The 23,540-nt window shown below is 48.4% G+C and overlaps 1 protein-coding gene across 1 annotated transcript in view; it reads left to right on the forward strand.

Annotated features, from left to right (window-relative positions):
- NPHP1 (nephrocystin 1) overlaps positions 1-23,540 on the forward strand; it is a 1,322,209-nt gene that overhangs the window by 212,279 nt on the left and 1,086,390 nt on the right. The window contains exon 5 of the mRNA XM_069606852.1: positions 18,186-18,453. Coding sequence (XP_069462953.1) covers positions 18,186-18,453 — 268 coding nt within the window. The remainder of the gene's footprint in view (positions 1-18,185; positions 18,454-23,540) is intronic.

Here is a 23,540-nt window from a genome sequence, read left to right on the forward strand (position 1 = left end):
CTCCATTTTGGCTACCCTGGCCGGAGGTGATGATCGTGTCGGACGCATCCCTCACGGGTTGACAGTCAGTGGTCGTTGTTTTCCGTCAGAGTCCATATCAATCTGTTGGAGCTGAGGGCCGTCAGGCTAGCCCTGAAGGCTTTTCTGCCGACTGTGCAAGGGAAGAATGTCCTGATCCTGACGGACAACACGCTGGCCATGCACTACCTCAACAAAAACGGGGGGGGGGGCAGGGTCACTTCCTCTGTGCAGGGAGGCGATGCAGCTCTGGTTCTGGGCAATCCAGCAGGAAGTTTCGATCTCGGCAGTTCATCTGGCCGGAGGCGAAAACGAGACGGCGGACGCTCTGAGCAGGCAGAGTGGGAGTTGGCTCGGGAGATTCTTCTGGAGATCTTCGCCCTTTGAGGGACCCCTCAAGTGGATCTCTTCGCCTCCAGTGTCAACCTGAAGTGCGAGAGGTTCTGCTCGCAGGAATTTCCTCCAAAAGGAGCCTTAGGAGACACGTTTGTGGTGGAGTGGTCATTCCCACTGCTGTACGCGTTTCCTCCAGTCCCCGTCATCCCGCAAGTACTGCGGAGGTTACGGAGGTTCGGTTCCCAGATGATCCTCATTGCTTTGGTGTGGGCCCGGAGGACGTGGTACCCGGACCTTCTCGACTTGTCCATCTGCCCTCCACGTCGTCTTCCCTACCGAGACGATCTGTTCTCATGGGAGGACGGTCAGGTTCTCCATCCAGAGGTCAGATCGCTCAACCTTCACGCTTGGTTTCTGAAAGGTTGAGGTATAAGGATTGGGACCTCCCCGAAGACGTGATGCAGGTGTTGCTCTCAGCCAGATGGCCCGCAACAAAGTCCCTGTACCGTTGCCATTGGCGTAAGTTCTGCGACTGGTGCAGGGTTAAGAATGTGGATCCTTTTGCATGTGACATTCCCATGGTCTGTGTTTTTTGCTTTCTTTGGCCCACAGGGGCTTGCAAGTGGGTACCGTGAAAGGTTACCTGGCGGCGCTGTCCATATTTAAGCGCTCGTCTGAGGAGTGTTCTTATTTTAAAATTCCTTTAATTTCTCAGTTTCTGAAAGGGCTCACTAATGTGTTCCCTCCGTCATCTTTCCAGGTGGCCGGTTGGGATTTGAACCTTGTTCTCAAGTTTCTGATGGGTGCTCCGTTTGAGCCTTTGCATTCATGCCCTTTGAGACTGTTGACTCTTAAAACTGTATTTTTGGTTGTGGTCACTTCCGCTCGCAGAGTGAGTGAGTTACAGGCACTTTCAGTTAAGCTACCCTTCACTGTGTTTCATAAGGACAGGGTTGTCCTTAGAGTTCGTCCTTCCTTTCTCCCGAAGGTGGTGTCGGAATTTCATTTAGGCCAGAAGGTTGTTCTTCCGGCGTTTTATCCTCCTCCTCATCCTGGTAAGGAAGAGGAGAGGCTCCATAGGCTTGATTCTAGGAGAGCGTTAAGCTTTTATATTTCACGCATGTCCCGGGTCAGAGAGGACCATACTTCATTGGTTATGCTGGAAAGCGTTTGGGACAAGCTGTGACGAAACAGACTTTGTCTCGCTGGATTATTTTGGCTATCTCCGAGTGTTACCGCTTGGCGGGTAAGGACCCACCGGTCGCTTTGCGGGCCCATTCTACCAGGGGTATGGCTGCCTCTACTGCCCTACAGAGGGGTGTTCCTATTTGTAACATCTGTGATGCAGCCACCTGGGTTTCGGTACATACTTTTGTACGTGACTACTCCCTCGATTCCATCTGTGGACAGGATCTGGCCTTTGGCAAGGCGGTCCTTTACTCTGCAATTTGATTGGGCATTCTAAATTTCTGTTTTCTAAATTCTTTTCCCACCTCCTTGCATTGGTACTGCTTTGGGAGTCTGTCATAGATATGGAATACGTCGGAGGACCCAATCCCCACGAAGAACAAGTTACTCTCTTACCTGGTAAAGTTCTTTCGGTGGGATGGTGCGACGACGTATTCCGTATCACTCCCTGCCTGCCTTCCCCGCTACAGAATTTCTTATGCGATTGCAGCTTACGTTTCTGCAAGGCTTTGTGTGTCAGACTGGCAGAAGACTGGTGCCACACGTTCTGGGAAAAAACTACAACTGAGGCTACGGGTGTCGTGCGTCCTACTTATAACATCCAGTGACGTCGCCCGTCAGAGGAGGTCCTCGAGGGTGGCGTATTGACGTCATCGACGCAGGACGCAGACGCCAAAGATTTTCCGAAGCAGCACAGCTGTGGTGATTACATGCCATAGATATGGAATACGTCGTCGGACCATCCCATCGAAAGAACATTACCAGGAAAGAGAGTAACTTGTTCGTCCCATTATGGGCAGATGTTTTGCACTAACTCTTTACTTGTATTGCATCCACTCAGACCATTCCTCATTCTTGGCATGACAGCATTCTAGTACCTGTGCTGAAGAAAGGAGCCCATGCAGATCCCTGCAACTATTGTATAAACCAACCCATGAGGTCAGGCATGTAGATGGGTGCTGAGAGGAGTCGGGAGATGGCGTGAGTGCTAGAGACTCGCTATGATGTGATATGATGTGATAGTTAATATAGCACCTATACACAATGTGTTTCAAAGTGCTTCAAGGCAAGGGAGGAACAAGGGAAAATACAATGACATTCTTACAGGCCGTGAACAGTAAGGATGTGAAATTAACTATCGTACTCGGCCTGACGACATTTCAGATAGTGCAAGAGCTAAGACATAGATAGGAAGGGACGGGGAGAGTGGGAAGGAAATGGAAACAGACAGGCGACTACCGTACTAGGCCTGACGACATTTCTGGTAGAGCCGGAGAAGAACAAGAGGTGAGGGAGAGGGGTGCAGAAAGGAGGGGAGGAACAAAACAAGCGACTACCATACTAGGCCTGACGACATTTCAGATAGTGCTGGAGGAGGGGGGGAGTCGAGAGGAAAAAATACAGTAATGGGAGGGTGGAGGAAACAGACGAGGTTGCTATCATATTAGGTCCAGGGACAATTCTGATAGAGTAAGTGCATAGAAGAAAGTAAGGGGAAGAGATGGGAAAAGGAGAGAACAGAGAGTAAGCAGTCAAAAAGAGTGGAGAAGCAATAGGGGAGAGTGAATGCAATTGTAGAAGTCAGTAGTAACACATGTGCCACTCAAAGGAGCCCTACTCAATGTTAGATCCCTTGTGGCCCACCCTACGGAAATTGCAGACATCATCTTCTCAGCAGACCTGGATTTCCAAGCCACCACAGAAACTTGGCTCCATACTGCAGCAGGCCCCTCTCTATCTCTTGCAGTTCCAGACAACTACTCCATCCTCAGGGCCGACAGACCGAATGCCCGTGGAGGAGGTGTAGCACTCATCTTCAAATCCTCACTTGACATTAGACCGGTGACCGCCCCTCCTCTAAAGTCCTGCGAATATTTATCAATCAAAATTCAAACTTCCCCCAAGAACTCCATTACCTTGGACCTATTATACAGACCCCTTGGGCCCAAAGGTTCATTCGAAGAAGACATAACCACCCTCATAGCTGAAAAATCCAAACCTCTATCACAGAATATTATCCTCGGTGACTTCAACCTGGGTTACAATGACCCTCATGACATTCCAGCTTCCTCCCTCGCCAATGTACTTGGTGAACACAACTACACTCAACTTAACACCTTACCCACACATCAAAAAGGCAGAACCCTAGACTGGCTCGCTGCCCACAACTGCAACATCATCTGCAGAGACCCACAACCACTGATATGGACTGACCACTTCCTGCTCTCATTCGACATTAGTACTAACAACCCCCTCCACAGACAACACCCGCCTGCACCAGCATGCCTGACGAGAAACAAACGGAACATCACCAGTGAAGCCCTCATCCCACTGGTTCTACCTACCCTTAACATGATCCCTAACACATCAGACCCTACCCTTCTAGTAGACACCTACAATAGCGTCATGACCAATGCTATTGACCGTGTTGCTCCACTAAAATTACGCAAAAGTAAACCTAAAGCACACCTCAATTCTTGGTATACTCCAGAACTCAAAATACTTAGAAAAAATAAGTCCAAAATGGAAACCCTCTGGAAAAAGAACCCTTCCGCGGAACAAAAAGTCAATCTCATAAATGCATCTTCCCTCTATAAAAAAAGAAATTATCCGCACAAAAAAGGAAGCCTACAACACAAGAATAAGTAATGCCAGCTCCAGTACCAAAGAGCTATTCACTATCCTGAAGGAGCTAGAAAACCCCAATCCACCTATGGACTCGTCTGTGAAGGACCAATCTTGGTGCACAAATATCCAAGACGCCCTGGCAAACAAAATCACTGGCCTACAAACTAAAATCGAAAACAAGACTTCAACTCTTTAATAGCAGTCCCACCTTTAGCACCATCATGCCCAGCCCACCTACCACCCCTAACACCAACCAGGGATTCACCTTCAAAAACGTAACCGCACTAGAAGTGCAAAAAATCATAACTTCCCTCAAACCATCAAACTGCAAAGGGGACAGCTGCCCTGCACAGATCATAAAAGATGCTGCTAGAGACCTCGCCCCCTTCATTTCCAAGCTCATAAACGCATCCTTCTCCACTAATTCGGTACCCAACCATCTGAAACAATCATGGGTCCTCCCGCTACTAAAAAAACAGACTCTGGATCCTTCCATCCCCACAAATTACAGGCCCATTACAACTGTTCCCTTCTTGCTAAAAATACTCGATAGAGTTGCTTACCTGCAAATTCAGCATTACCTAGAGTCTAACCAATTACTCGGATTGCGTCAGTCTGGCTTCCGGCCTCAGCATGGAACAGAAACTGCTCTTGTCGACCTTAAAAGTCAGATTGACGAAATCAAAGATAAGGGTAAGGCTGCCATCCTACTCCTATTAGATCTCTCAGCGGCCTTCGACCTGGTTGACCATAAAATACTCTGTAACCACCTCTCCTCTGCCGCCCACTTCTCCCCCTCTGCTGTCTCGTGGAAACAGTCCTTCATAGCCAACAGAACTATGAGAGTCTTCTCTCTGGAGGCAGCAGCAGACCCTATCCCCATATCCTGTGGTGTCCCACAAGGATCATGTGTCTCACCCACCCTCTACAATATCTTTACAAAGCCCCTCTTCGATAAACTAGACCGCCTGGGTGTCATTTACACAAATTACGCGGATGACACCCAGATACTCCTCACTATCTCGGGCAACTACGATACTGATGTAGCTAGGATCAATGAAATCTTCTCCGTCATCCAGGCATGGATGGCCACACATGGCCTCTGCCTCAATGACGAGAAGACCGAACTGCTCATTGTTGGCTCACCGAATAACCTACAAAAATTAAGTCCTAACTACTCTAACATCATAATCGATGGCAACACCATCCCGGTCGCCAAAAATGTGAAAACACTTGGCTTCTATCTCGATGCCAACGTTAACTTCACCAAACAAATTAATGCTACTGCCTCTGCCACGGCATATACCGGAAAACTCATTAGAGCCTGTAGACCATTTCTCTCCCCTAACAGTTGCCTCATACTATCCAGAGCCCTTATACAATCGAAACTAGACTATTGCAATAGTCTCTACCTAGGTGCCAATCAAGCGTCAATTAACAAGCTCCAAGTCCTTCAAAACAATGCACTTCGGGCAGCGCTAAATATCCCCCGACGTGAGCACATCTCAGCCACCAGAACGACATGCTCACTATCCAACATAAAATCGACCTAAAAACACTTTGCCTGACGTATAAAGCTCTCAACAATCTAGCACCCCCATACCTGACCGACAAACTCACCATGAAACCGTCCGTTAGAACCACGAGATCTTCCAACACCTTATGCCTTGCAGTGCCTAGATTTAACTCCAAAAGAGCCGGAGGCTCGAGCTTTACTGCCCTCGCCCCCCAACTCTGGAACTCCTTGCCACTGAGCATTAAAGCATCCAACTCCTTCCAGTTATTTAGGAAACTGGTCATTGGGTGGCTACTGACAAATAGCCAACTTTGAAGTCAGACCTAGCTCTAGAATGTATTGACTCTTTATTCCTCACTTATGTCACTACTGCGTGCTTTCACCTTTACTGCCTGTATATAACTGTTATTTAAATTGTTCTAGCTTCACTGTTTATTACCCTGTACCGTGCCTTGTAACCTTGTACTAAGCGCCCCTATAATCCTGGGTCCGGAGCGCTATAGAAATAAATAAACAAACAAACATAATGTTGCAAGCCAGGATACAAGATGAAGATGGGAACAGCATGATTCAGGGCCACCATGAGTACATGATGCAAATGAAGTCCAGCATGAGAGTTGAGAAAGGGTGACACACCGTGAATGCATGAAGTCCATAAAAGTCAAATCCAGCATTGGACACAAGACGGTGATGGTGAAACCATAATGTATAAGGATATGTGTCAAGTGTGTCCAAATTTGTCGTAGGTCTAAACTGCATACTGATGTCAGAGGTGTTGAGGCGTGGTCTGGTGTAAGTCTGCTTAAAAACATGAAGTGGGATTCCAAGATGGCCGCGGGCACTGAGTAGACGTGCCGACAGCGCTCTCCGGACCCGTCTGACGTGAGGTGCCCACCGCCCCTTCAGCAGGCTGCGGTAGCGGCCAGGAAAGACCCTCGGGGAGTGAGGAAGAAGTGCAGAGCTGACTGGTGTTGTCAGGCAGCCTGTGCGGGACTTTGGGAGCGGTGCTGCAGAGTAAGAAGCCGTGGGCGCGTGTACGGCCGGCGGGAGGAGCACACGTGAAGGCGCCGCGGCAGTCGGACAGCATTGTGAGGAGCTGGGAGGCTCTGGGAAGAAACGGTGCACCGAGGCGAGTGAGCCCGACGGGGCTCTGGAAGCGGGCTGCAGGTGCGGACGACCCCGCGGAAGTAGCTCCACAGTCCGCCCACCCGCCACGAGGCAAAAGGGAGAGGAACGCCTGGAGGGGCCGCAGCGATATGGTGCGGCTCTGAGAGGGGCCGTGGAGCGTGGAAGCAGAAGGAGCCCTGCGAAGGTGAAGGCGCGTCGGGGCACCGGAGTGGCCAAGCGGGTGAGGGAGAGCTGGTGAATGTGACGCAGAGACGCGCCGTCCCTCCGGACGTGGCGCTGCAAGTCTGAGAGGCCTGCCGAGACATCCCACAACGCCACACCAAGTGAGTAAGAGCTGCGGCAGAAAAGCTGGTGAGGAGGGGGAGACTACCAGCAGCTAACCCGAGACCCCGAAAGTGAGTGGAGGGCAGGGAAGTTGCCTCAGGCAGAGTGAGAGAGCCTACCCCCATCTAGTGCCCTCTGGGAGGCAGGAGCTTTGCAGAGCCCCAAGGCAGTTCGAGGAGAGGTCGAGGGACCCGTGGTGAGGCAACGGGGCACAGACCGCCGAGAAGTGCGGCCTTGGTCGATACAGTGTCGGGCCCGAGCGGCTTCCCCCGGCCCCCGTGGAGTGGAAAAGAACCTGGTAAGAGAGTGGTATGGGAGCGGAATACCCCCTTGTTGGTTGAGGAGGATCTGAGAAAGGGGTCAGAGCGGAACTGCCTAGGGGAGAAGTCAGGACTGGTGCAACCTAGGAAGGGGTCAAGTGAAGCGGCATTTGGCAATCCCTCTCCGCTATGCTCAGTAAACTAAGCATCTAAAGAGGATCGGAGTGGCAGAAAGCCCCGTTCCCTGGTGACAAGAAATTCCAGTCTTTTCAAGCATAGAGGGAGGGCAGCGGAGCAACTCTTGCCTATGGGCTGCCTTTCAGGAGTGTTCCAGAGGCATAGGATTTAGGGGAGTGTGCAACATGACCACCAAAAAAGGGGGGAAAGTGGCTCCAGCCACGGGTGATACGGTGGGCACGCTCCCTGCAATTTGGCCAGTGCAGACTCTGCGTGAAGGCTCCGGGTCATCTCGTGAGAAGTTCGGGGAGGATTCTGACCAGGGGATTTCGGAGGAACAGACTGTGATGTCCAGACAGGAATTACGGGGGGAGCTGCAGGCTTTACAATCTAATTTGGCAAAGACTTTCCAGGACCAATTTCAACTGATGAGAGCAGACCTGAATGAAGCCCTAGGAGAGATTAGACAAGAGATGCGGCAATTGGGGGAAAGGACAGACACTCTGGAAAAAGGCCTCCAAGAAGTAGAGGATGAAACTACAGCTAACAGTGAAGCCATAGAGAGGTTGGACGTCGCTACAAGAAATCTTGAAGTCCAAATGGAAGTTTTGGAGAATAGATCCCGAAGGATCAATATCAGAGTGAAACTCCTGCCAGAGACGGTGTTAGACAAGGACTTGAAAGGAGTGCTTCAAGGCATCTTTGCCGACATCTTGGACGAAGGGAGCCCTGAGAAGGTTGAGCTGGACCGAGTACATAGAACTGGGCGGATGACCAAAGGCCAGATGGCGAAACCTAGAGACGTCCTGGCAGCTTTTGCTAGATACGCCCAGAAGGAGGCAGTTCTTCGAGCGGCACGGCAGCGGGAGCCCATCATGTTCAAAGGGCAGCAGATCGCATTATTTCAGGATTTGGCGAGTAGCACGCTCATGAAAACAAGACAAATAGGTCCATTGTTAAAGGTGTTAAACGAGAAGGACATACGGTACAAATGGACATTCCCGTTTGGCGTACCTTTTGAATGGGAGGGAGCCCAGAAGCGTATTACGTCCCTACAGGAAGGGGCTGATCTCCTTCGAATAGAGGTTGAGTAAACTCCTTCGAGCTCAGGAGCACAGGGCGCGACGGTTCGCCCCAGGCTAAAACCCTGGGGATGGACGACAGCTGGAGAGAAAAGGAGAAGAGGTGGCAACGAAGGCAAGAAGCAGCGAAAAGGCAATTCAAGTGAAGAGAGGAACGGGACATCAACTGACTCCTGAATTTCGATGGCGGTAAAAGGGGTGGTGGGCCTCTAAAAGGAGAACTGAAGTCACGGGCCATAGGAGGAGCATCCATGTTGAGTCTTGAAAGGGCGGAGATGCCCGAGTTAGGAGTGGTGAGCAAACGGGAAGCGGGTGCCCTTCCAGGGAGGGAGGGGATGGGGGGAACGGGGAAGGAGGAGGGGATGGGACAAGGGGAGGGGGCGGACGAGTTATCCAAAGAGGGGAGGGGAGAGAGGGCAGTAGCTCATAGTAAGGCCTAAGACTCAAGTCATAACTCCTTAAGTGGTTAACGCATAATGTGAGAGGGCTGAACTCCCCGCTAAAGAGGAAAAAGTTGGAGCTCTTTACGAGAAAGGAAACACTTGATATTATGGGGCTCCAAGAAACACACCTGGTATTCAAGGACCAGGGAAGGTTGAAGCTGCGGGGATTAGATCAGATTTTTCATGCCTCAGGGCAAAGTAAAGCAAGGGGGGGTAGCTCTAGCCATTAGGGACACGGTTGACTTCAGAGTTGAAGCAGTGATGAGAGATAAAGAGGGGAGATACATTGTGGTCAGGGGGAAATATCAAGATGCCCCTTATACGATTGCGGTTGTATATGGCCCTAACTCCGGTCAGGAATAGTTTTTGCTGCAGATCCTGAAAGTATTAGAAGAGCAATCTTGGGGGCAGATTGTTTTGATGGGAGACCTGAATATTGCTTGGGATAGGGAGAGGGACAGAAATGGTAAACGAGTGAGAGGTGGGGGGGTGGTGATGTCGGCTGAATTGAAGGAAAAGATTGGTAGGCTGGGATTGAGGATGTATGGAGAGAGCTAAAGGGGGAAGAGGAGGGTTACACCTTCATATCTGGAGTTCATGGATCGCAATCCAGAATAGATTATAAATGGGTCTCGGTAGGACTAGTTGGAGGCATTCGTGAGGTGAATGTGGGACCGATGGGGATAGCAGACATAAGATAGTCTCTGTGGTTCTGGACCTGGGTAGAAGGGTGAGGGGGGAGTATGGGGCTGAAAGTTTCCAAGGGCGGTACTGAGAGACCCGGAAGTTCGGGGGGGACATCGAAGAGAAGATTAGGGCCTTCTTTGCTGTTAATAGGAAGGAGGATACGGGAGAGGGGGTACGCTGGGATGCATTTAAGGCTACTATCAGGGGGGACCTAATCGCAGCAACTGCTTTCCGCGTGAAACAATTGAAGGCTTTAGAGGCCCAATTAGAGTCTGAGGTGGAAGCGGCTAGACAGGCATCTGGTATGACCCCTTCCCGGGTAGCTATGCGGGAATACAGGAAAGTGTTGGGGCAGCTAGAACTTTTGCCTACCAAAAAGGCAGAGGGTGCATTATTAGCTGTGAGACAAAAATGTTATGCGAAGGCAAATAAGGCTGATACGTTTTTGGCACGTCTACTCAGGGGAAAAAGGGTGAAAAATGCTATTATGGCATTGAAATTGGTCTCTGGGGAAAGGGTCCCAAAACAGGAAGAAATGCAGGAGGCTTTAGCAGGGTACTATGACTCCCTGTATGCGTCTCAAAACCCCCTTAGTGATACGCAGGAAAGGTTTTTACAATCGGTACAGTTACAGGAAATTGATAGGGAGACGAGAGAAGCCCTTAACCGAGAAATCACAGAAGAGGAAGTTTGTGGGGTGATTAGAGCCCTCCCAATAAACAAAGCCCCAGGCCCTGACGGTTACACTGCAGCCTTTTATAAATTGTTTATCACGCAGCTGGCCCCCCAACTGACCTCTCTATTCAATTAGTTTTGGCAGACAGGTAGAATCGCCCCGTCCATGGAGGAAGCAAAAGTGAACCTTGTTCTTAAACCACATAAAGACCCAGAAGAGAGAGCAGCATATCGCCCCATTGCCTTGATCAATATCGATGCCAAGATATATACAAAAATTCTGGCAAACAGACTGGATACCATTCTCCCTTTTCTGATACACCCTGATCAGGCAGACTTCGTCAAAGGCCGGCAAACTGCAGGCAATATCAGGCAGGTGGCCCATTTAGTAGAAAAGGTCCAGCGAACGAACACTCCCGCGGTCTTGGTGGCGCTTGACGCGGAAAAAGCTTTCTGTTCCGAGGAATGGAAAAGATGGGCATTAAGGGGGAATTCCTGACAATGGTTCAGGCCAATTATCAAGCCCCGCCAATTAGAATAATGGTCAATGGGACAGCTACCAGATGGGTCAATCTCCAGAGGGGAACGAAACAAGGCTGCCCGCTATCCCCAATCCTTTATGCGATTTATTTGGAACCGTTGTTGCAAGCAATTAGGGAGGTGCCAGAGATAAGGGGCATCCAGTTTGGAGGGGAACAACAGAAAGTTCAGCTTTTGCTGATGACATGCTGCTTATGTAGAAGGCGTAGAGAAAATCGCTTCAGGTTAGCTTGTCCCTGTTGGAAAAGTTTGGGGAGGCCTCAGGATTAAAGGTTAATGCTAACAAATCTGAGGTCCTAAACCTAACGCTTAGGGGGATGGAACGGGACGAGTTAAAGGGGGGCACTCATCTCCTATGGAGCCCGGGAGGGATTAGATATTTAGGGGTAAGAATCACAGCAACTCTGGCCGGGTGGTACTCAGCGAATTTTCCCCCTTTCCTTAAAGCAATAAAGAGGGATTACCAAAAGTGGAGAAGCCTTAGGGTATCTTGGTTAGGGCAGATTACAGCGGTAAAGATGGTAACATCTTGCAGCTGTTGTACTTATTCCAGGCGATCCCGCAGCCAGTTCCCTCAAGCTTTTTTAAGGAATTAGGGACCCTGACTAAAGAATTCAAATGGGAAGGGAAGAGACCTAGGGTGAGCGGTAGTTGGCTCCTAAGAGAGAAGGAGGCTTAGCGTTACCGAACTTTCGACAGTATTATGAGGCAACTCAGCTACGAATCATTCGGGAATGGTTGAAGGGGGAAGAAAGTCAGCAAGATAAACTCTGGGTGAAAATGGATAGAGGGATGGCCCACCATAATCTATTGGAAGTGCTTTGGCTCCCCAAAGAGCATAGACCACGGCATCTTTATGAAAGCACTATAACTAAGCTAATGGCAGAAACTTGGGATAAGTTGATGGGATCTAATGGAATCGCTAGGTATACATCCCCATTTACCCCCCTCTTTGGTAATGGAAACTTCACCCCGGGTCTGGAGAAAGGTGCATTTGAGAGATGGCAGGAGGGAGGCTTTGGGAAGCTATGTGACATGTTTCGAGGGGGAGAATTTTTGTCGAATGCAAACGAGAATTCACAATACAAGAGAGGGAAAGAATGAGATACGCACAGATAAGACACTGGGTACTTCACCCGGGAGTTAGGATGGCAGCAACTAGGGAACCAACACAGTTTGAAAGATTCCTGCTAACCAATGACGGAACGGGCGGTCTCATTTCTAATATCTATAAGATTTTAAATAGCTCTCATTCGGATCCTCAGTGGGCTTACATGCTGAAATGGGAAAAGGTTCTAGTTAGAGAAAGCAGTAGGGCTGAGTGGGAAAGATTGTGGAGGAGGATACCTAAATTGGCTAGAGCGTCCCAGCTCCAGGAAGCGTGGTATAAGATTTTATTTGGGTGGCTTTATACCCCTGCCCGGCTTCATAGGATGTTTCCCACAGTATCAGGTAGTTGTTGGAGGGGTTGTGGTGCGGCAGGCACAGCAGAACATATCTGGTGGAAGTGCCCTAAGATTGCATCTTTCTGGGAAGAGGTTCAAAGGGCGCAGGAACAGGCTTTTGGCCCGGGGGATGTATGAACTCCAATACAGATTCTCTTGGCATCCGTGGAACATCCGAAATGGGGCGAATCAGAGGAAGGGAGAAAGCAAAAGTGATTTTGATGCTTGCAGCTTTGTTGTTGATAGCGCAGAGATGGAAGAGTCTCGAGATCCCCATGAAACAGGATTGGCTACGGAAAATTTGGAAAATAGTGGACATGGAGTGGGCAATTTACGCCATGGAGGATAAAGTGCAAAACTTTGCTGCGGATTGGGGGGAGGTGATGACTTTTCTTAAAAAGGACTACAGAGTGATGTGGTGCCCGCAGCGCCTGAGACTACTTGAGCTACAATAAGGTGGAGGGACTGTCTGGAAGAAAGAAGATTTAGGTTTTGAATGCTCGTCAAGTTGGGGGGGAGGGGTGGGAGGGAATGTTTTCTTTGCTTTTAACTTGTTGTAAAATTCAATAAAAAGAGTTTAAAAAAAAAAACATGAAGTGTCCAGCTAGCTCAAATTTTGTTGTTGCTCGTAGCTGCATTCTACTGTGAGTGAACGGATACCCGTGCCTGCAGTGGATGTCCACCAAAGTGGTGCGTTTATACATGCCAAGAGCCCTGATGGAGCTTATCTTTGATGTTGCTGTGTCATCAGAATGTCTGTTGAAAGGGGAGGCGCTGTTGAGCAGCGTGAAGGAATGGCTGCCTGAACATCGCTCCGGCCCCGGCAACATCCTGAACCTAGAAAATATCCTGCTGAGTGCCAGTTACAGGACTAACAAATAGAGATTCTTGCAGCGGAGGTAGTGGTAAAGTGGAAACCGGCTAAAGAAATTATACTGCGGTCTGCTGGGTCGGCCGGCCCCACAATATTGGAAGCTCTCCCCCACTGATTGAACGCTGTGAGCACCAGGGATCACCCAGGCAAACAAGATGTTCGAATACTGAGAGTGCTGAACAATTGTTGCCTCCGGACAAGGATTGCACAACACACGGGTGAGACGGCCCGATGCCATTGTAGCGGGAAAGCACCATGCTCCCCCGACCCCCCCATGAAAAATAAAATGCTTCCTCCACATAACGCCATCGACCTGTAGGGGTGCACGGCGCATTCAATGGGGTATATCAACCGTGAATCCTGGAGAAAGCATAGAAAGAGGCACCCCTAGCAACAGAATCGGAAACCTCTGAATAATCAGAGGCCCAATCCGTCCGTAGGAGGGCCGGCACAAACTTGGTGGCCCCTTGCTGCTTTGAGACCCCCACAAGGAGGAGAGGGCGAAGGACCATGACCCAACAGAGAAAGCAGACGCAGGGAAAGCCGCGGCCCGTGTGAGTTCAGACTGACGGGGGAAGTCCGGCTACCTCTGAGGCCCCTGAGACACAACCACATAGAAATAATAGCCTGTGCTGAACTGTGCATCCTTTCATCCCTGCTGAGCAGTATTAAATAAGGAAGAAGACTGAAACCAAATGCCGTACTGAAGACGTGAAGAAAGTGTGGGGATGCGACAGGCATGGATCCAGATTTAAATAAATCAAGGTCAGTCAGCATTTTATATTCCTGGATATATTTGAACAGACAGGCTACTGGCCTCCCAATCACAGGCCACAACGCACGAAGAGAGCCCCATTGAAATTATTGAGCACTAATGAAAGGGGGGACGGTGCAGTGAAAACTATTATGGGTGACTAGACAAAGAAAGATTAGTGGACATAATTTGTTAATGCGCAAATCATGTAGCGCCCATACCAGTGATAAGGAACACAGCTGGCGCTTCCCTGGATAATACAATACGCCTGTGAACAAGAGGGTGAAATTGATACAAGTAGGGCTGGCAACGACCTCACAAGTCAGAAGTTGGGAACCCGAGTTACGATATGACGAAGGCGCCAATAAGAAGCGTGGCCCAATGAATTCCTATACAGGCTCCTCTGCAAAGACCACTGCGATGGCAGACCAGGGAGCTAGTGGAAGCGCTGAGACAATGCCAATGGAAACTCGAGACGACCAACTGATGCTGGCAATGCAGAACGGGTTCATGTCAGTATATGTTAAACTAGATGACATAGTGGCAACAATCAGCTCGCTGAAGGCTAAATTAGAAAAAGAAAGTGGTCAGATAACTGATGCTGAAACCAGAATCAGAGCAGTGGAAGAGTGGGCCAACATGACCGAGACATTGCGGAATTGAAAACCGAATTAGTGAAGACCCATGGAAAATGCGAGGACCTCTAATCGCCATTGTGGCTTAACAACATCCACATTGTGGATGATACCAGAGACATCGAGCAAAGGCACAATTGAAGTATTCACAGAGAACCTTCTTAAGAATTCTCAACACACTTCCTGGTGGAATGCGCACACCGGACCCTAGCTCCGATCCCCAGGCCCGGCGCCCCACCACAAACCATTATTGCAAGACTACTAAAGTACAGGGACAGAGATCTCATTCTAAAATTGGCCAGAGAGAAGGGGTCGAGTACTATCCATAAATATCCCGATCTTTCAGCAGGAGTTCAAACTCAACTGAGGTCATATGACCAGGTGAAAAAACACTCCGAGCTAGACTTGTCCCGTACACTCTGAAGTTCCTCGCTAAACTTGAGATACAACACAGCGGTCACGCACTCTTCTTTGAAAATCAAGCTGAGGCCATAGCATATGTGGAATCGACCATCCCCCTTCCGCCGCAGGAACACAGAAATAATCAGAGCCCTGAATGAGAGATTGGAAATGCACAGGACACCGAGGCAGAGTGAATCAAGAGTCCTAATTTCGAACCCATTGGTTTATGAAGAACTAACCTAGATGAATAAGAGCACAAAGCACAAATGTTGAAAAAGATAAGACCGGTGGAACGTGAGCATGGGGCACACTAAAGGAAGCAAGGACTGCTCAGAGAACTCCCCAGGGAAACTCCACAGTTATGCAAAGGGTACATCATCAATTTGGGATACATGGTAAGGGTTTGGGGACGCAACGGGGGTACCATAGGTGGGGCGGGAGGGAAGGGAGTTGAGGGAGGTTTAAAGTTCAAAAGGGTTGGCTGACAGGTTGTCAGAACGATACTTGGTCACACAAGAACATTTCAAGCCTTAAAAAGCACACTAACAAAATTGACAAAATTGACAAATGGTTACACAACAAATGGGCGAATCGATAGGTCTGATCACTTGGAATGCAAGAGGCATAAATAATCCCATCAAAGCCAGAAAGATACTGGCATACATCAACTGCCACTCACCCAAAATAATGATGCTACAAGAAACACATGCCCTGGGGCCACTACACAAAACGTTCGACCCAAAAGGGAGGTTTTACACCACTAACTCATCCCAGGCCAGGAGAGTGTTAATACTGGTCCACCGTTCACTGCCCTTTCAGTCCAAAAAGGTTCAAATAGACCTGGAAGGAAGGTACAAATTAGTAACAGGAGAATTATCGGGGACAATGGTGATATTAGTAAATTCATATGGACCCAATATAGATGATCCAAGTTTCTATAATGTTGTTTCTGAGAATTTAATGAGAGAAGCAGAAGTCCCCATCGTATGGGGGATGACTGAACCTCTTAAGTGCCAAGGACGAGGCATCTCATCCTTGACACTACGTTCACAGTCCCAAGGATGAGATAGCTTGTCCTTTTTTGGCACTCTGTTTTACACGATCCCTTCCACTAAACTGTAATCCAACTCCCGGGCTATGTGAGCGTAAAGCGTGCTGACGTGAAGCAAAGTAAATTTCACTGCGGCAGCCGGCTGCCGCAGTGAAAACAGAAGTTAAGTTCCTTCGTTTTCTCCCTCGATCTGAGGCACTATTGTGGTGTTTAGATCGAGGGAGGTGTCGTTGGAAAGGGGAGACTCTCCCCTTTTCAATGACACCTTTTTTGAAGCATTGCTGGGGGATCTGTGTGTGAAGTGGGGGGCAGAGAGGGCTGCTTACAATGTAAGCGGCCCTCTCCCCCCAGCCCCCAACGGATGGGGAAACATGTATTGCCCCCCCGGGGGCAGATGGGTCCCCACCTGCCCCTAGGGAGGGGGGGAAGACATTTTTTTTTGTAATACAGATGGGGGTGGGCCCCACTAGACCACCACCAGGCATTTATATTTATGGAGGGGGGTGGCTCTCCGCCCACCTTACTGGATGCGGGAGCACCTCATGAAGCCCTCCCTGAGGGCAGATATCTGCCCCTAGGAAGGGGCATCTGCCCCCAGGCAGGGCTACATGAGATGCCCCCCATCCATTTGGGGTTGGGGTAGAGGGCCACCAGAAAAGCCCCCCAAAGCATGAGGCTGCAGGTTTCGGCCCCCCGGGAAATCATCACAAGAGTTCTGAGGTAGTTCTACCTGGCCCATGTAGAGAGAGGTCCTTAGCGTTGGTCTCTTTCTAGTCTTTCTATAACAAGGGTGTTTCCATTTGTTATCCTGAGGGAACCCAGAGTCTGAAAACATGACCCTATAAAAGCTTCAGGGATGAGAGGTTCATCATGAAAAAGGAAAGGGGGAATACCGGGTCTCACCTGCAGACATCCTCTCCCCACTCACACGTCTCTCCACCCAGGAGATCCTCCCGCACATATCCACCCCCAGGGTCGGGATCCAAAAGGGATGGCCCTTCTCTGGCCACCTTAGTGGAGGAAGACTGGGCGAAAGAAGTGAGAACACCCTCAGGTTTCTCACAGTCCCTAGAATGAGGCATCAGCAAATTGATATTTCCTTTAAAGGGGGATGTGGTATAAGTTTGGATTGGAAAAAGCTCAGCCAAACTTTGTCCCGACTTTTAGTGTAAAATTTAAATAGTGTCACCGGAAGCATATTTTGTCCTGAGGTTTCAGAAGCCTGATTGCCCGCTTGATGCTACTTTCCACCTATCTAATGGCATTAAGTTCCTTTACCAAGGACTCTGGTCGCCTTTTGGTGTTGTACAAAAGGTTAAAGAAATAACTTTAAAGATAGCTGGAACAGGGGCTTATGACTATTGGCACCCGAGTTTGCAATCCTGAAATCCAGATTGCTGATGATATTATTTTTTGTATGAACGAACAGGACGCCTCACGGCGTCCCATACATTCATATATAAAACTGACTCAAGCTAGCTGCCATGGAGCTGGAAGACTGCGCTCCAAACGGAGCCCCTCTACCATTTTCATGGCGGCCAGCAGGAAGACTTAGCAGTGGGAGCGCTGCTGCCGCCGCTGAAGGAATCAATTAACTGGAGGTGGGAGGGACGATGAATGATGGGGAAGGGAGGCTGGAGGGAAAATGGCGGGGCTGGGGATGCAGCAGTTAGGTTGCTCAGAACACAGGCTTGAATCGTGGGATTTTGCCCACGATCCAAGCAACCCTGATTGGTTGCTCCCGCCTGCCCTTTTCGGATGCGAATATTTCTTGAGACTGTTTTGACCTTTTCATCTGCCCACTAGTTCCACGTTATATGAATTTTCTCCTACTTTTTCTCCCCTGTCCTTTAATTGAATATGTACATGTTTGATTGAAAACCTTTCCGTAAGAGTTAACAAGTATTGTACTTGCTTTGAACTCTCATTAACACTTCAGAAATGTTTTTCACAAGATATTGATAATTGGTGTGCACTTTTCAAATACCAAATACAAATTGACCAATGCATGTTTCTGTTCAGAGAAGCTAGTGCTAATGCAGAAGAAGCAGAAGAAATAGAAGAGGAGGAAGGGGTGGAGGAAAAAGAAGAGGGTGAAGACGGGGAGGAAGGAGAGGAGGGGGAAGACGAAGAGGAAGAAAGTGAAAATGAAGAGGAGGAGGAGGAGGATGATGATGATGATGATGAAGAGGAGGATCAAGAAGATGAAGAGGATGAAAACGCTTCTGTGCGGGATTATACCGCTATTGGAGACTTCCAGGCGCAACAAGAGGAGGATCTCACATTTAAGGTAAAACAACCTGAACTTTTATTCACATTGCTGAATGAAAATGACAGCATTGCTGTTGCAGTAGCAAGCATTTACAGGTGGCTGTTGGTCTGTGATTGCCCTTATTTGAAGCCAAACACTTCTATGCAGTCATTTTCAGTGGGGTTTGTAGTCAAGTGTGGGGTACTCTGCCTTTTGCAGTTATTATTCACTACAACCCATCTACATTTCTAATGAAGTAGAGGTTTGTCTCCATACTCAGCCTTTCTCTGAATGTAGCTCACTAGGAGTGTGCAAATTACTTGGGTATCTCAAAGATGTGGAAACAGAATGACATGCAATAGGACCAAAACCCCAGTATTACCTTAGTAACTGACTGGTGAACATTCTGATTCCTCTTCACTTTTTATTTTTAAATCCTTGACTCATAGGGCATTTCAGTAGATGCCTAAAAACGGAGTGTTCCACTTGAAGTGATGGGCATAATTTCTTTGCTAATTGTTTTCAAATAATTTCTGTCAGTTGTAGGTTTGCAGTCTTTGTAATAATGTGCCCCAAAAAACAACGTTGTTGTCTTATCATTTAATTATAGAACAAAACCTAACAATGCGTCAGGACAAAATGGTAGAGAAACAGATACATAACTAGAAGTTTAAAGAAATCATCTGATGTGTTGGAACAGTGCTGCATCCCCAAGAACTTTCTACAATTGAACTTTGCTACCAACTAAGCCCAAAAACCTTCCCAATAATAATAAAGATTTGTTTAGCATACTGGATCCTCAAATGTTCATCCAGGAGGCTCAAGTTAGAGAGAAGTTGTTAAATATTAGGTGTCTTGTTATCCCATATGAAAGAGAAAATATTACCCTGCATGAAATAAGTTACCGAAGCTGGAATTGTAATAGGGAGCAAGTATAGGGTTGAGACTCCTCTGCAGCTACACAACCCAGCCATCAACACTCCTGGGAGTCCAGTTTTCCCATTTCCTCCTCTAATTTCATTAGTTCTAGGATATTGGCCGTATAAAAAGAACAATAGGAGGGTGTGTTTTTATTTAGATATTTATTTTTAACCAGGTAAACTAGACAGGCCATATAAATGGGTATGTTTCCTGTGGTGCCTAAATTGTTTGTGTGACTTCAGCGAAGTTCAGGCCCATGAATTTAATGTAGTTGATTGTAAATTAAGAGACATTTCCAATATGTTCCAGAAAAGGTGCAGTCACTGGAAAAAAGAGGATCCAGCATTTCGCAGAAAAAGTAGATATAACAAATAATGCTATCTTGGTTGGGGCACCCAAGCACTACACACCCTCAATTTATGGATTATTGTGTATCGTTTGTGCGAGCTGTTCTAGTGCCAGAGCAAAAACAGATGCCGAAAGGCAACACCCTTGTCTCATTCTCCTCTCATTCTCCCTGCTATCTTTATTGTATTGGTATACAAATTGTTTACTTTGATTTGGGTGTAGTGTCACAGATGGCTGGCATAGACTCCAGAATCCAAAGGATCGTGTAAGGGTTTTTATTGACAGATAGTGAAAAGAATTTATGAAGCTCTTGCCAGGTTGCAGGGTGGCCAAACTATTGAGTTTCCTTGCCTGGTGCTTCAACTTCCTGTGAGCTCTGTGATGATTCTGGACTATTCGTCCCTTCTCCTCAGAGGGGAGCCACCCCCATTTAGCCACCACCTTTGCGGCTAGGGAGGTGAGCCCACTCAGCAAGACCCTCCCTAGGGGTGTGGGAAAGTGGGACCTCACTGGGAGTGACTCCCCTCTAGGGGACAAGGACTCTCATTCCTATGAGGAACTCCCTATAAAGAATACATTGTCTGCATATATGGGAATCAAAAGGACTGATGTTATTTTTGTTTTGGATTGAAATAGCTGTGACATTCCTGCAATCTCTTAGGCTTCAGGTAATTCTGGATTCCACTTTAACACAACAGTCAAAGAGGAACGACACACCCCTTTCATTATTGGTAACGTACATAAAAAAACAAAGAACCATGAAGGAGGAGAGAGCCTCTGATGGGGAGATGTCATGGAGGGATGCTGGTGGGCCTTGGGTCCGTTGACCGACACCGAGACCAGACTCCGATCACCGACCTCCACATAAGAAGTGCGCCGACTGCTGAGCCGAGCAGGAAAGGGAAACGGATGCTTCCAAGAAGGTAACACAGGGGAGGGGGTGAGCAGCTGTGTCCCAGAGTGTTGGAAAAGCCAAAAGGGTTATGTGAGCCTGTAAAATCCAAATGCTGTACATGGGCGGATGCCCTACAGAAGACCCCTGCATTAACTATACCACAGGGCTTTGGGGAGCCCTAGAGAACTAAGTGACATTGACATAAGAGGCTGGGGGAGCCAAAATGGTTACAGGAGCCAGAGAAACCTGAACGCTGAACATGGCCAGACACCCAACTGAGGTCCCGCTGTATTAAATATATCAGAGGGCTTTGGTGAACCCTAGAGAACTAAATGAATAGAACTAAGTGACATTTCCATACAGGGCTTGAGAAGCCAAAAGCGTTACAGGAGCCCTGCGTCCAAGAGAAACCCTGATGAAGTAAGCACATCAAAAGGCAAGAGTGCTTCGGGGGAGGCCTAGAAATGCAAACCGCCACCAGCAGTTTTACTGTTGTGCCCCGTCGTGGGTTAACTTTCCTGGACTCAGTGCGAGGGTCGGGACCCTCGCAGAAAGGCACACTCCCCTCTGTTCTGTGGAGCCGCATAGCCCAGCCGGGGACAACAGAGCCTGGGCTCAGCGTGTCATAGCAGTCGCTGCTGGGAAAAGCACACTCCACATGTGTAGCTGGGAGAGGGGCAGAGCTCTCATTTTCATCACAATTGTGGATAGTAGACAACACACCACAGGCTGCTCACGGCGGGTGCTCTTGCAACAAGGGGCCACCTATAAAAAGGAAGAGGTGCCTCAATGCATTTTCGAACATTCTCACTACATGCTGGCTGAGGCTTTCTGTCATGCTAAGTGCCCTAAAATCATTGTGGGTCGTGACAAAACCAGCACGGACAACACTAATTATTTTGCACCCAGTAGTGGGCAACGTGGTCTGGAAAAGCCTACACCTCAGGACCCTGTCATGGTGGCTTTGGATCTGATAGAGCAGTCTATGTCTAGAATGGAAAGCAAGTTCGAATAGCTGACGGGGACAAGGTGGCTTTGAGAAACCAGAAGGTGTCTCACCTGCTAGTCCCCAGGGATCTGTCATCCAGGTGGCCAGGGCACGGCCATCGCTTTTTGATCCAGTTCCAGGGTGGACCTGTACGGGAGGATCACCTAGGTGAGGGCTCTTTGGGAAGTGTGAGTGGGACACCGGATGGTGAGATGCAGTATCCCTCCCACTGTAACACCTTTTCCCCATCCCACCAGCTAGGATACGTGGAAACATTACCGCCCCCCTCCCTTTCCCTTCACAAACCTTTCCACATGGACAGCCCACTCTGGGAGACAACAGACTTGCACCTGAGCAGTGCACCTGACATGTCCCACTACTATGGTATTGCGAAGTCAGGCAATTACTGACAATCACTCACAACTGCCTTCCATTAAACTTCCCCACACGGATAAAAGGCATAGAACGAAAGCACACTCTGTGTGAGGTAAAGCACACGAATGAGCAGCAGTTTCGAGAAGGCAGCTGAACGAGGGGAGAAAGACGGCAAACCAAGAAGGGTTCGCAAGGAGAGAAATACCCTTGACCTTTCCACCAGGAAACCGTTACTTTCAAAACCCTTGTAGATCAGAAAACATAAGGCCAGGAAACAAGGCTCCTGCATTTTGTGTCGGAGATACCAGAGGGGGTCCTGCATAGCTGACCAAGTCAGTGAGGAGCAGCAGCCACTTTGGTATCGTCCTTGTGTTGGCTCCAAGAACAAAGTAGCATCAGAGAGATCAACACAGCCAGTGATGATTTGGGGGAGGCCAATGCAAGACCGGCCTGTGTTGAAATCAAAGTTGCAAGCAGTAACATTGTTTAACGAGCGCAGATACGAACATTGTTAAACGCGTGTGATGTGAGACGCGAGTAAAGCTAAATTGCTGATGGATGTTTACACTCTTGAGAAGGAAAGATACGATACCAGTGACAGTGGACCAGCGCCGCGTGGGTACTCAATCCAAGGTCTCTGTAAAGGTATCCAGGCAAGTGGTGGCAGAAACGAAAGTGGGAACATTGTTTGAAGTGAATCGAAGTGGTCCTGCGACGGCTGAGTAAAACCCATTGCACATTCGAAAGTCCTAGATTTTTTTTATATTGCATGGTCCAATCCCGAACGAGGCAGACCAAATGTGAATATTGGGATAAAAGTAATCAAGCCCGGAAGAGGGAGATCCATGGTCCGAGCCAAAACAAGGGAGACCAGTTGTGAACATTGTGGTAAAAATGGGCCCAAGCCTGAAGGAGAGCGACCCATGATGAATATTGAAAGCAAGAACTTGTACATGTGCAAGCCCTAACAAGAAAGGAGCTTTTTTTGCTTATTTGTTGCAACAAGCCCTCTGCACTAAGAGACTGTTATTGGAAAAGAAGCTTTGGCAAAAGGCACTGATACTTTTGCTTGGAACTGTATCATCCTGGCAGAGAAGCCAAAGCGTGTGTGAAGCTCCAACGTGCAGCCTTGACTCGTGCTGAAAATGTTGGTAAGAGAAGCCAACTGCTCAACTATCCTGACATATTATTTCTTGAACACTTTCCTTTTTGCATACACTATTATCTGACACCATTTTGTATTTAGAAGTAAGGATTGGCAATAGATATATCAGTATAGGCCTTTTTATTTTGACAGGCTTGACTAGGACTGCGTTATTTTATTCTTTGGTGGTCGTAGCTAGCTCCCGTCTTGAGATTTAGGTTTGAATAGGCCTTCAACCCACCCTTTGAAGTTCAAAAAACACCCTTGAACTGTGATCACTTGTGTCTGTCTTCACTGTTTGATACCATACCTTCCTTTCAGTGGCCCAACTAGAAACAACAACCTCTCACACACTCGGTATCCGGTTATTGCATTGACAACCAAAGCATCGACAGCCAAACCATCTAAAAAAAAAATGTAATGCATTTTTTTAGATGGTAAAGGATTTAGTTTAA

Source organism: Ambystoma mexicanum, chromosome 4p, assembly GCF_040938575.1.
Source record: "Ambystoma mexicanum isolate Mex_15411 chromosome 4p, UKY_AmexF1_1, whole genome shotgun sequence".
NCBI classification, from domain to species: domain Eukaryota; kingdom Metazoa; phylum Chordata; class Amphibia; order Caudata; family Ambystomatidae; genus Ambystoma; species Ambystoma mexicanum.